This window comes from Bubalus bubalis, chromosome 11 (assembly GCF_019923935.1).
Source record: "Bubalus bubalis isolate 160015118507 breed Murrah chromosome 11, NDDB_SH_1, whole genome shotgun sequence".
NCBI lineage: Eukaryota > Metazoa > Chordata > Mammalia > Artiodactyla > Bovidae > Bubalus > Bubalus bubalis.
In genome coordinates, this window is record NC_059167.1 from 53,417,324 (window position 1) to 53,431,732 (window position 14,409).

Consider the following 14,409-nt stretch of genomic DNA (forward strand, 5'->3'; position numbering starts at 1 on the left):
CCAGATCTGAGAGCTGAAAAGTGGGGCAGAGGTTCTCCAGATTCCCCTCTGTCCAACCAGCCCATTTCACACCTGCATTTCCATTACTGCCTAGACCCTGCAGACCACTAACTGCATTGGACATTAGCCAGAAGTCAAGAATTAGCAACTAGCAGAGCATCCTCTACAAACAGTAAATGTAAGAATTTAGGGATAGTTATCAACACTGCCCCAGCCCTACCCCCAGCTGAGGGGAGATACCTGTATGAGCAAGCTGTCCACAGGGTCCTGGGCTAGAAGCCTAAGAACAGCGTCTTCACCTGGTGAATGGAGACAGATATATCAACACACATACCTGTTTAGCTCGCAGCCTAGCTTATCCATGGAAGGAAGGACCAGAGACCACGTGACTCTCGGAAGGCACCTGGCTGGTTGGGAGGAGAGTAAGAGGGAGACGTAATTCTCACTGCACTGACCCTTTGTGCCTTTTGAAATGTGAACCAGGTGTAAGGATTAGCTCTCCTCCATGATCAAGACCGTGTGAAGTGTGTGGAGAGCTTCCTCCCAGCTGTGACACTCTCCCTTAGATTTCGGGGTGAGGTTGAAGTGTTTCCTTCACCGGGTCATCCTTCTCACCCTCCCAGGCAACACCGCTGTCTTCTTGGTGCACCTGTCCACTTGTGTTACACTGCCTGGACAAGAATGCTGTAGCCTGACTCACTGACATGGGAGCCCTCGAGGCTGGGACAGGATGTTGTTTATGCCTATGACTCTTATGGGAACATCTGCAGTATTTGCTGAACACACCATCCCACCCCTCTTCCCAGTTTGAGGCCCCTGCAGAAGCTGGTTTTCACCTGTATAAAGATGAGCAGAGATGAAGGGGTCATTCTGGGATTTCTCCCAAAGAAATTTCTCAGTTTATCCCTTGGGTAAACAGAGATGCACAATACAATCTTCTGTTTATAATGAAAGGTGCACCATCCACTCTTGTTATGCTGCCTGTGCTGTTCCAGTACACTAGGTGCTAACCACGTATGGACATTGATTATTTGCAATGTCGATAGCATGACTGAGGAATTAACATTTTAAATGATTTCATTTAAATAAATGTAAATGTAAACAGCCACATCTGGATAGTAGCTACCATATTGGACAGCTCCTTTCAAGAGCTTTCTTCCTCGAGGGGACAGCCTTACCAGCTGAACAAGGCAACCCTGAAGCCTGTCTTGATTTTGAAACGATTGAGAGCAAGGTCCACAAGTACCTGTTCCTACAGTAAAAATTCAGTTTTATTCATCTGTTTATGACACAGTACTCAAGAGGCAAAGTGTTTCACATCATAGATTTCACTTCCAAATCCTTGGAATGTTCATTTCTTTGGCTATAAAGAAGGACTAGCCGGGAAAGCCAGGTAATGTGTAGGAAACTAAACTAACACAAGAGCGGGTGGGGTGGGCAGCGCTAATGTCATCCTCCCAGGGATGGGCACAGGGAGCTGTTAGCCGCAAGCTGACTGTGGAGAACTGTTAGCTGGAGCATGGAGCAGCCGTCCTGGATGCTTGGGCTGTTGCAGGGCTTCAGTCATCCCCACCACACAGGTACAGCAGCGCTTTCTGGTAGTCGCCCTTGGTGTCTTGCTACAAATGGCCGAGAAAAAAAGAAATTCTAGGTCAGGAGACAGATCCAAATTCTGCAGGAACAGAGAAGCAGGCCCACGGCACATGGAGGCCCTGTGGGACCTGCCCAGACGCCCCCACACCATCAGAGGATCCTCAGAGAGTGGTCCAGGGGGATTACTGCCACAAGTGTAGAAAACAGGGGGTTCAGGGGATTAACATGGTAAGTGACCAGAGGACAGAACCTGGTCTGCTCCTCCTGCACTGAGGTCCTGCAGACACCACCCTCTTTCTCCCCGGCCTGCACCCTTTCTTCCAGAGAAGACACACGAGGCCCCTTCCTGTCTCCCTGTGTTGTTTTGTGGACCTGTAATGTCACGTGGGAATAAGCTGATAGATTAAGGAAATAATTACTTAGAGTCTAAATGGCCCCAGAATTTTAAACATATGCCCTATGAAATCTAGTTGTAGTGAACTCAGCTCTGAATTCATCCCCGGTGACCACTGACATGCCTTTGACATTTTCAGGATCTTTCAGAAAAAGGGGTTTGCAACATACGTCTGAAGAGAACACAGTGGGAGGCACCACGGTGACTGTAATCAGTGCTTATAAAAGGCTGCTCCATCCCTCCAGACAGGGACAGGCTAAGCCAGGGGAAGAAACGGGGGTTCCGAGTGAGGAAATGCTGCCCAGGCTTATCACAGAGGAGTTTCAAGAAATGCAAATATAATAAAATGCAGTTTGAAGTGACTGAAGTCTTTTCAGGATGTTAGCAAGTCTTACAGGATCACTGTCATGAACACCAACTATCACTGTAGAATAGGTGTGGGAAATATAAAATATTTGCCTGATTCTTTAACTTTCCAGGACACCTTGTAATAGCACTTTGAGGATAAACCCTGATGTTTGATGAGTAGCATCTCTCCCCTGGGGAGTTAGGAAACAGAAAACCACCATTTTGCCATTGTTCTGACAGACACCCGCCTGGGACCCCCAGCCCTCTGATGGCCAGGTGGGGCCTTACCTGAATGTAGTAGTACAGGGACTTGCCGTACTTTTTCTTGAATTCAGATCTAATTTTCAACATGTCCACTTCACTGCGCGAGACCATGATTCTAATCAGGACCTTGTCGCGAGTACCCTTGCCCTGAAAATCAAATTCATACTCCCAGTTACAATTCACTGACAATGTTAATCATTAAAAAGGAGTCTAGCGGGGACTTGGTGATCCAGCGGGTAAGATGCCAAGTTCCCAACTCAGGGGGCAGAGGTTCAATCCCTGATTGGGGAACTAAGATCCTTAATAAAAAATAAAAAGACAATAATTAAAAAAAAAGTCTAGTCGGTTCTCTTGCACATGGAACTGATCTAGGTTCTTGATGCTGCCCTAAGAGATTACAATGATAACATTGAAACTGCTCCCTAAAGAACAAAGAGCATCTTGGAATTCCAAACACACCAGGGGCACAAACCCCTCCACACCATGCATTTAACAAACGTGAACTGAGCACTAACTACCACAAGGCTCAGAGTTAAAGCACGCGAGTTCACCCATGTAACACAAAGCTCCTGGCTCTTGGGGGCTCAGGGAGCACACGTAACCACGTTCACCACAGCTCTGTGCCATCATGAATGGAACAAACAGTAAGGACCACTGAGTTTACTTCCAGAAGCTTACACCAGAGAACAGGTCAAACGTGACATGGAACCTAAGGGGAAAGGGAAGTGAGGCCGTGTGGATCAGAGGGTGGCCCAGGAAGAGGCAGCAAGGGCTCGGAAGCACAAGGCACATGTGACAAGTGGAAAAGGGGATGGGACTGTAGGAAGAGATGGCCACTGAAGGGAAAATTGCAGGGCTGGCTTTGGACTCACATAGACTCAAGTTCAAGTCTGGCTATGCAACCTCAAGCAAGCCGAAAGCTTTCCAAGCTCCATTCTCCTCCTCTAGAAAGAAGATGGCCACACAAGCCCTATAGGTTTTTCAGTAATGATTTACGATGAGGTCAGCAGCACAATGCCTCCTGAACAGTGGTTGCTCAGTAGCCTCTCTCTTCCTTGCCCATCCTCACCCTGGGGCACCAGGGGGGAATCACTGAGAAAGCTGAGCAGGAATCTAACGTGATCACCATCTGGCATTTTCCGTCCTGTGGCACTTTGTTTTCTGCCTGTCCATAAAAACGCACTGAAGTAGCTGGGAGAAGCCGAGACTGAAAACCACTGGATTGCAGGCTTCCCTCTGTCGGGTGCAAGCACAGCTGCCCAGTGTGGCCACCCAGACAATGGGGTCTCTTCCGCCATCCATTAGTTAAGGAGACTTAGTTTGGGGCACAAAGAAAGAAAAGCCTAGTGCGGAAACATGGACCTCTCGGCAGGCTGCTCTTACCTTCATGGAGTCATACAGTCTGTCAGCAAAATACAGGGGCTTGTTCTGAATGCACTGGACTGCGGGGAGAAGAAAAGGGTCAGCAAATGGGCTGCATAATGGGAAATGCTCAGGGAAGACTGGGGATCCTCTAAAGCCCCGAGGGCTTTCAAATCAGGGGAGTCTGAGGGCCACAGAAACTGACGCATATATGTGTGCTGCCCCCAAGGAGAGAGCCCTTTCCCTGGTTATCTTATTCTGCCTGGGCAGCTCTCCATTCTACCAACATAAGCCCTTCTTCAGTCCCACATCTTAAATTCATACGGTGAAGATTATGAAACTACCTACAACACGTAAAGAAGTCACACTTCCCAAAGCCACTTGAATTATCAGGATGGTCATTCGTTACTTCTCTGCTTCAGCACAGTGGACTGAAAGCTGATTCCACTGGGACGGGGCAGTGGCGGGGGTGGGGTGTGTGTGTGTGTGTGAGTGTGTGTGTGTGTGCGTGCGTGCACTTGCTTACCCAGATTCAGAAAGGCATTTTCCAGGTCTCCTTTGACCTCCTTCCTGATGCTCTCCAGCATGTCATAAGGGCTGTAGCTCTTGTACCTTTCAAACACTAAAGAAAAGCAACAAACAATTATTGTAACAGAGCCACTAAGAGAGCTGTCAGTGGTCCCCCACAGAGCTACACGTCACACACACACGGATGATCACAGCATCCTGGGGGTTAGGGGCTGCCTTGTGAACCAGGGCCAACGCTGCACCAGTTGCCCTGGGACAGCCCTCCCATGCATCCGTCCTGAATGGCACAGCTCAGGGCATGTATTTTGACCATCTTCATCTCTATAGAGTGGAACCCATTTTATCTAAGCTACAAGAAACAGTACATAGCACCCAGCCAAGTCCATTATTTCAAAAAATATGGCAAGATAAAATGACCTAGACAAGAAGAGGCAGCCCACCAAACAGGCACCAAACATGGAAAATATTTAGGGGCAAAAAAAAAGCATCCAAAATGGGAGAGAAGGTTGAATGGATTTGATGAGGAAAAGTTCGTGAGATTACAGGGTGCAGAGTGGAGAATGAACTCTGTTCTGGCAGACCCGAGCCCCAACACAGACACCTTCTGGCAATGACCCAACTGAGAGGGCCCTTCATTCAGGCTCTGGGACTCGAAGACCTCCCCAGAGCAGCACCCACCTTTCTGGAGGTGGCACACGCTCCGCTCGGTCATGATGCTGATCCACTTGGGAACATCAGTTCCTTTCCTCTTCACACCAGCATCATAGAGATCCTATGAGCACAACCAGCCAGGAAAGTTAATCCCACAATCCAGAGAGCAAGGTCATTAAAAACACATCATGCAAAAAAAAAAAAAAAAAATCTATGCGTTCAAAATGCCAAATGAGAAAGGAGGATGGCACTGCAGGCACAGGAAGAATGTGCTCTTTTCTTGATCAATGTCAAAGTCTTGATTAAGAGCAGTCTTCCCGAGGCACAGACATGCAGTATGAGACTAGGCTGTGTGTGAGGCTGATGCTGAACCAGTCTTCCCTGAACGCCAAGGGAAGAACCAAGAGCTCATCTACAGAAGGACAAGCCAATGCTCACTAGTGCCTCCAGCTCGCCTCCATGTGGCCCTTCCATCTACTGAAGACAGCTGCAGGTCAGGTACCCACCCTGGGCTTCTTAGAGACTGAGAAAATGATGTAGCTGGGGAAAAAGCTGCTTCAACCACATTCTCAGTTTCTAGAAAATTTAGAGGCTACAAGTAATGCTAAGAATGTCAAGGAAGGAGGGAGAAAGGCTTATGCAGGAGCCAATACTCATTGAGTGACCGTCCACTATCTGGGCGCTGCAAAGCCTAACTTCCATTTCTTTATTAAAACGCTTTTTCTACCTTCTGCTAAAAGTACTATGTGAAATATACTGAATTTCAAAACTAAAATGAATTAAAATTAACCTTGTTCTTCAGCTCCTCTGAAATACACTGAGACATCTGTCGACCCTCTGGGAAAGGCAGGCAGTTCACAGTGATCTGAATCAGCTTCCCAACTAGTTCTCAGTGATTATGGGATGAGAAGCAGCAGGAGTTCCATTTGGCCAGAAAGGAAGGAAGGACCTCTGCCTCCCTCGTCTTCTCCCCCACCAGTCGGGGCGGTGAGCTTGCCCGTCCCTGGCCACGCCTCTACCACCTCCTTCCGCGGGTGTGCTGTATATACTGTGTTAGGGTTCATTTGCAGCAACTGCACACCAGTGCGCACAGCTGTAGCACACCCTGCAGAAACTGGTTCCTCCATACAAGCAAAGCCTGAACGAGCAAACGTGAGTCAGATGCTGATCCTGTAACTAACACCGGCATTATAAGGTCGTATAACTATGGCTCCCAGAAAGTGAAAATGAAGCCCACAGGTTCTTTGACATTTCTCCCTCCCAAACATGGAGTCCACCTTCTCTTCCGCTATCTGGAGGCTAGACCTAGGGCCTTGCCTCTAAAGAACAGAGTGTGACAGAAGTGACAGTATGTGGCTCTTGAGATCACGTCCTAAATGGCACCTGGCTTCCTCCTGACACTGTCTCTCTTGGATCACTCTCTCTGGGAGAGCCTGCTGTCACGCTGTGGGAACACTCAGACAGCCCCTTAGCGAGGCCCATGTGGAAAGGGACTAAGGCCTCCTGTCAACAGTCACGTGGGTGGGCCATCCGGGAAGCCTCCTGACACAGTCAGGCCCTCAGAGGATGCAGCCCTGGTCAACAATTTGTCTCCAACCTCAGGAGAGGCCCTGAGCCAGAACCACCCAGCCAAGCCACTTCCCAGTGCCTGACCCACAGACACTGAGAGGCAATACATGCTTGTGGTTCTAAGCCACTGAGTTTCGACATAATTTGTTATACAGGACAGATGACTACATAGATGATCCAGAGACTAGGAAACAAAACATCAAACCAAGAAGCTTGGCACTGACCCTGGCGTCCTGGTCAATGAGTTCATAATCAATGACAGAGCCATCCTCTGCTCTCCGACCCTAAAAGAAAAAAAGAGAAAGAACATCAAATTTATATCTTTGTACATTTTAAAACTGAAAATGTTGGTTTTTCCCCAACTCATGTAAGCCACTATTTACTGAATGGACACTCTCTGAAAATTTTTCTTCACTTAAAAGTCTAGGCAAGACCAAGGATTGCTACAATAATTGAGGCAGTGAAGTGGGGCGCTGTACCCTCTGTGGTACCCATTCCTGGGCTAAGCACCTTACAGAATCCACCCTCTGTCCACCCCCCAAAAAGGTAATGATATTTAAATTCCTTCCCTCGGAGAGTACACAATCCAGAAGGAGAAATAAGGATGGGATAAATGGTAAAGCAACACAGTATCTGTGGCTCTAAGTCGATGTGAAATGAAAAAGAAGGAAGAAATCCGTCAAGTAGTATCATCAGCAAAGTCTATGGACAACGGGGTGCAGCTAAGGTAAAGCCAAAGGATGCATCAGATGAGGGTGGTACTGGGGGAACGGGAGAAAGCCCTTCCACGCAAGAGGAAAGTCTCAGAGGAGTGAGGTGAGCAGGGGGAAAGCCTGGGGAGGAAGGCTAAGGGAGGGCCAGGGCACAGAGGATGCCTGAAGGCAGTTGAGAGTTTGTATTTGATACAGCAGAAATGAGTTTTGATCAGGGTACGAGTAAATCGGTACAAGTGGATTTCAAAATGACGGGTAGGTGGCCACACTCAGGGCAGGTGGTAGAGAAGGGAGCTAGGGAGGGCGGAATGGAGGTGTGGCAGCAATGGAGGTGTGGGTGGAGCGTGCCCACTTGTCTTCAGGGCTCCTGGATGAAATTCCTCTTCCCTTGCAGTGCTCAGTCATTAAACTGCACGTGGGTCAGAATTCAGACTTAGAAGGGAAGTGCCTTTCAGCTACATTAATGTGTTAACCTTGGCAAACAAGCAAAGACCTTCTCTCCAGGCAAACCACTACCTGGGCAAACCATCCCTTAAGAAATGATAACATGTGAAAGAAACAAGAGGGTCACTTCCCACTGGGTCCTATATGACAACAGAGAGAGGCAAAATGACTTTCCCCAAGTCACAAGGCTGGCACAGAAATCCAGGCCAGGAGCTAAGAGCTGCCTCTTCCTCCTCTGGCCCCAAAGTCCACCTGACCATACGGTCTTGCAGGATAAGAAACCCTATTATACAAAAACGACAACTCTGCAGTTGACAGTGCAAACCCACTGTCAAAATACAGCTGGAATTTCTGAGGCAGGCCCAGAGGACTGAGTTAATTCGCTCCTGAGTATAAAAGGAGGTATGCAACTTGCATTGGGAGGAAGCAAGGACAAAGCAATGAACCGGAAACTAACCTTTGCAAGGGCAACCATCAGCTTGCGGAAGTCGCCAGATGTGTCGGAAACGATGTCCTTCTCCAGATCGGTCTTGTACACTTGGAAAACAACACATCTGGTTTAACACTTCCTGCCTAGGCAGCCAGCCACCCCACCCATCCCCTGCCCACTAAGCCTCTGAAAAGCAGAAATCTGTGGCAGCGTGGATGTACCCCTAAAAATGAGGGTGGATTCTCAAGAAGGAATTTTACCCTCAAAAAATCAGAACTAGTATTATTATATTATTATCAGTGATAAGGGATACACAGAGCAGGATCAGACAGGGGATCCTCAAGCTCAGCTTTGATCAGGGACCTCCTGTCTAGCTAAAATACTATTTCCCAAACTTCTTGATACACTTATTTAGAACATCAAACAAATTGGAGGACTATACACACACACACACACACACACACAAAACTGTGCTTTATATCTACTGATTGAGAAAATGCACAATGGCAAAAAACTAGTAAGAATTAAAGGGTACTTTTGAATGAATTTGTATTTTATTACTCAAAATAACACCTATGTTGAAATGAAGTACCACATATCAGGTACACTGCATCATTTACTCCACCTCTGGCCTCCTATACTGCTTGGTGCACATGGGTTCTGCTGTCTCTTGAAACAATGATCCACAGTCAAGTCTGGGAATCTCCTCAGCAGACACTGGACAGCACTCAGTACATGAAATCCACGGGGGATACTTTCTACTTCTCCCCATCAGATCTCTTTTGTTTCATAGTCTCTGCTTTCCCTCCCGTATATCCTTCTGAACTAGTTCTAGGGGGATGTAGTCACAAAGCCCAGGCCATCAGGAGATGGAGGAGAGTGACCTGGTCACAGCAAACCCCCGGACAGTCCAGATGGCAGGTGTTTCTACACACGGAATCCAGGGATCCATCCTATCCTGAACACCAGACCAGGGGCCAGGACAGTGGTCCCGGAAACAAGGTGGAGTGGGCGCACCATGGAACTGGGGCTACTCACTTTCCTTGTAGACTCTGTTGATTTCCTGCAGCTCCTGGTTGGTCCTTGAGCAGATGATCTCAATGAGAGAGTCCTCATCAGTCCCCAGCCCCTGGGAACCAGGCAACACAGACATTAGCAGGGAAACCCCTCCCGGCCACTAGCCCACTTCTCTGAACTCAATCAGGTAAACTGCACACACGGGTTCGGTCTACAGTGCGCCCCTTTCTGCATTCCTCCGGAGGGATCTGTACTGATTCCTTGACACAAGGTAATGTTATATTCTATTCCTTTAAAAAAAAAAAAAGCTTCACCAGAATAAAGGATGGTTTAACTGGCATGTTTTTTTAGCTCAACTATATATATATATATATAAATTTCCTTACTATATATACACATATAGTGAAATGGGAAGAGACAGTAATGGAATACACTAAAATGTTAAAATATAGCCCTTTTTGGCGATGGGTTTATAAAATGAATAACTTCATCTTCTCCTTATGTTTCTTTATTTTTCAACTCCTCTAATAATCAGCCATTATTTTCATAGATAAGAAACCATTTTCTTTATTACACAATTCTGCTCATTAATTTAAAATAAAGGAATATAGAGATTTTGAGCTGTCATTGGAGGCCAGCATTGTTAGATTGAAATAAGTCTTTGACGAGGGAAAGGTATAGATAAGATAAAATTTTTAGCTTTACCTCTTTGAAATGTAAAACTGGGTTAATGTTAAAAATTTCATTCTTGTACTTCCATTTTTGCTTGATTACTATGCACTCTTCAGGCATTTTAGAGAAGCAAAAGGAAATAATGAAGTGCCAAATAAACCTAGACACCAACACTTTATTAAGGAATGAGAATTTGATGGGTGATGTATTCAAATTTAATATATACACTTTTGAGCTGGCGTGCCAGATAGCTTGAAAGGACTCAATGAAACATGTATTTCAAAGCTGGCTTCATGATCAAAGTCAAGATTTAATAATCAGGATTCTCTAATACTCATCTTTCCGAATATGGAAATATCACTTTGAACTAAGCAGAATTACAACTGTTTAAAATGTAAATCAATTATAAGGTGTTAATACAATAAGAAACTTACTTATCCACATGAGAAGTGTGTCAGCTATTAATTAAACTTATTAGAGTTTATATGCCCCTAAAAAAGTAGTTTGTATAATATGAGCTAAGCCTCAGGTTAATAGTTAATTCTGAATTTTATTCCTCAATCTAATCTATGAGCCAAGGCCTCTTCTCCCAAAGTTTTTAATCATGATTTGTAGAGGTGCTTGCAAAACCAAAGTTTCTTCCCTTAGCAAAAGGTCTACACAACATTCTATATAAATATTACACAGAGACTACGAAGCATCTTCAGATATTTTAAGGGGCAGTTTGTCAATCTCGAGGATGTAAAAATAGTCTAAAAAATAACTCATGCATTGGAAGAAATGTTATTTCTTAACATTGTTGAAATATAAAATAGGTATAGCAACATAGATTTGTTTTCTTGCATCACTGATATGCCCATTTTAATATAGGAAAATTCTGACAGTGTTTTTTCTCTATATTTAAAAGTGACCTTGGCAATTTCAAACTTGGCCCAAGCTCTCCACAGACTGTCCACAGTTCCCATCACAAGGGCAATGTCTACTGTAACATATGGCAGATACTGCCAGTGGTATTGCCAGAAGTCAAAACAGATATTTTTTTAAGCATTGTTCAGTTAATGTCACTCGGAGCTTTATGGATTTCAGAAGGGTACTCAGCTGTGATAGCTAATGGACGAGCTGGCCCAAGGTCAAAGATCCAGCAGGCAAAGCACGTTTCATTGGACCCAGTTACAGAGATTACAATGGCGATGGACAGCTCTTACAGGTCTGTTTCAGGTCACTTATACCTAATAACAGATACAAGTAAAATTGCACAAATCACAACTAAATGAATTCTTGGAGAAAATAAGATAGACTGATCGGAAGTGATGATGGTCAGAAGAAACCCAGGAGAGGTTGGTTCATCCACGGCTCCAAAGGTCCCAAGACTGAGTGTTTTCAGTGTTCTTTTTATCAAGCAGAATCTTTAAGTGTTGTTGACATCTTATCATCCTTAATTATACCTTCCCTCCAACATAGTCTACTTAGATAACTCAGAGCAAGTCTGCTCAAATAAACTGAGCACAGCTTAGGCTTAAGCCGGAAAACTGATTTCAGAGCAAATAGCAGCCCTGAGCTATCAAGTTCTGGGCCCTGGAAATGCCTGGCTGGGAAGCTGCCTCCCTTTCGAAGTGTTCTGTGGGAGAAGTGATGACAACTGAACTGTAACATTAGCTAGTGACAGGCTTACAGGTCTGTCTCTCCATTAATTCAGAAATGGTGGCATCACAGAAAACACACTCGGACTTAGAACTGCAGCTTTTCCCTCTATACTGAGGCTTTACCCAGCTTTACCAGCAGAGGGCAGTGACACATTATTCAAAATGTCACAGGCACCTTATGAAAAGGATTCTATGCTTTGCTGTAACATGTGTTTATGTTTCTGTATCTATTGCATTTATGTAACACTTGATGTTTTAGGTACACACAAAATACAGGGGCACTTGCAACCTGGAATTTTTACTATCTACTTTAACCTTAAAATCCATGTTCAAAATAACTGCAAAAATACAAACAACACTCAGCAGTATGTGCTTTGAAAACACAGGAATCATTCATGATCTGAAATCTCCCTTAATATCCACAGTGATATTCTGATTTTGACCGAAATTTGAATCAAACAATGGGACCAGCAAGGAGAAGGTCAGAAGAAGAAACAACCAAAAGAGCATCAGCAGATTTCTGTTAAGCTTCACTTAACAAAAGCTATGAGTTTTACTTTTGCCTTAATGTCATAACAAATCTTTTTTAAGGAGGAAGTGTAATCAAGGAAGTAGTTTTTCCAAATGGTATTCCAATTGCCCAGGTGCCAAGCAGTAGCAGCTGGTAACTGACTTCTCTGCATCATGAAATTTCTTTACAGTCTTAAAAAAAGTAATTGAAATATTTTTGGTACAAATCCTGAGACTTAAAGCTTCAGTTCATTCCCCCAAAATGACTCCAAATGAGAATTCAACAAAACTGAAAATCACCTAATTATACTCAGAAAGCTGTAATTCACAAATATTAATGGCAGATTTGACAGAGATTGCATTTTACACATGTTTACCTTCATGGACGCTTTCAGCTCGGAAGCATCATACTGAGCAGGTGTTTTCAATAGGCCCAAAATCACTGTCTCCAGGTGGCCGGACAAGGCTGACTTCAGTGCTGATGCAAGTTCCTTCAGAAAAACGGGCGAGAACATGGAAAAGCTGGTTAGTAACTGATAGTCCCTTTAAAACTAATAAGACAAAAATAGAGGCCTCTGTTTGTAAAGCAGGTTGTGATTCTTTGACAACTCTGGGGTGTTGGGTCAAAGTATTCTTCAACTGCATTCCCTTTGGCCAGACCCAAAGGTCAGAAACCGGAAGATCAGACCTTGCTCTGATAAAATCCAAGCTGATTCTGCCTTCTCCCCCATAAATAAAATGAAACCAGAGCGGCACACAAAGCCTCAAAAAGCTGTGAGTGAATGCCTTTCACAACTTGCTTACACTTCCCCGTGATTCAGCCTCCAGAGGGCAGGGCCCTTTCCAGGGTCAAGGGTCTTTCTAAGAAGGAGGTGGTCAGAGTGGAGAGCTGCCAGGGAAGCAGAGCCCTCAAGGCCTGCTGATAACTTCCTGTAAAAGACTTTGTGCAACTGTGCCAGAAGTGGTTCCAGAAAGCCTCCAGTTGAAACCAGAGGCCACCACGTGGCTGAAAGTAGGCTCATGAAGTTTTCCTATGCAAAACATTTCACCTATTGAGAGAACCTCTGTTTTCCATGCCAAGTTGGAATGGTGCTGACAGAGGTAGTGAGGATAAAGTCCCCCCATTCACTCCTTAACTTCCCCATTGTGTACTGTTTCTTAAAGGTTCCACTGTCACCGTAAAAAATCCACTGACTGATTTCAAGTCAGAGGCCTGAGTCAGAAACATATATGCAGACAGATATCCCAATTCAATGTGGCTTTTACAGATGCTTCCTCAGGGATTAAACCTCCTACAAACCATGAGCACTGAGTGATGGCTGAACTCTCTTGTTACAATAATTTTTCTTCTTTCTTTTCACTTTTTCCCTCTTCTTCTGTCCCTTCTTTCTTCCTTCCCTGCTCTCCAGCAGCACCCATGGCATCTATGATGTTTAGCCTCTAGAGGTGTGTGCAGGCTTTAAGAGGTGATGTGCAGCCTGCTTCAGAGAATCTTCTCAAATCATTCACAAATGTCGAGAACTGAGATGGGTCTTAGAGATAGTCTGGACCAACCCTTTCATCACCTACTTTCTCCGGCTTCCCCAAGTCCTAGTAACACCTAGCACTTAGGAGGGGACTTTCAAAGCTACTCCTTCCAATTATAGCACCAATTTTCCAACTTGAAACTTTGAGGTTAGGTAATTCCAAATTTAGTCTACCCTTGACACTTCCCTCCATCCATTCTCTGTTCAGATCTCAAATAGCATCTGGGCACCTACTGACTTCTTCCACTTCTATAATAAACTTCTCATGGGCGGTCAACTTCCTGCTTCTCACACTGTCAAGCACAGGGCTTTGTACTCTGCAGAAACTCCAGATATGTTTGACAATTAAAATACGACCATTCCTTATATAGAGAAACCTGGCATCTGCTCGAACATGAAAGAAACATTAAAATCAATCCTCTGTCCCAGCGCCTGTCCACTTCTACTAGCTGTGCCCATGCTTGCCTCTTACCCAAGCAGTCTTGGCCCCTATTGTTAGACTCTACAATACAGGGCTTTTCCCATTATTATGCAAACAATAAGGTTTTGCTTTGAGGATTTCCTTCAGAAAGTATCTCAAGGGACTTCCCTAATGGTCCAGTGGTTAAGACTCCACGCTCCCAATGCAGGGGGCACAGCTTCGGGGAACTAAGTTTCCACATGCCACACAGTGCGGGCAAAATAAAACAAAAACAACTGTGCAAAAAGTTATCCTAAGTATTTTATGTATCTCACTTTAAAATAT

At 45.0% G+C, this 14,409-nt stretch overlaps 1 protein-coding gene across 1 annotated transcript in view; it reads right to left on the reverse strand.

Annotated features, from left to right (window-relative positions):
- Positions 1 to 1,253: 1,253 nt before the first annotated feature.
- Positions 1,254 to 14,409, reverse strand: part of ANXA2 (annexin A2) — a 44,535-nt gene continuing 31,379 nt past the window's right edge. Inside the window, exons 5-13 of the mRNA XM_006043275.4 lie at positions 12,516 to 12,629; positions 9,335 to 9,425; positions 8,324 to 8,403; positions 6,934 to 6,993; positions 5,168 to 5,261; positions 4,488 to 4,583; positions 3,983 to 4,041; positions 2,624 to 2,746; positions 1,254 to 1,619 (exon numbers count right to left, since the gene is read on the reverse strand). Of these exons, the coding sequence (XP_006043337.1) occupies positions 1,560 to 1,619; positions 2,624 to 2,746; positions 3,983 to 4,041; positions 4,488 to 4,583; positions 5,168 to 5,261; positions 6,934 to 6,993; positions 8,324 to 8,403; positions 9,335 to 9,425; positions 12,516 to 12,629 (777 nt within the window). The 3' untranslated portion in view covers positions 1,254 to 1,559. The remainder of the gene's footprint in view (positions 1,620 to 2,623; positions 2,747 to 3,982; positions 4,042 to 4,487; positions 4,584 to 5,167; positions 5,262 to 6,933; positions 6,994 to 8,323; positions 8,404 to 9,334; positions 9,426 to 12,515; positions 12,630 to 14,409) is intronic.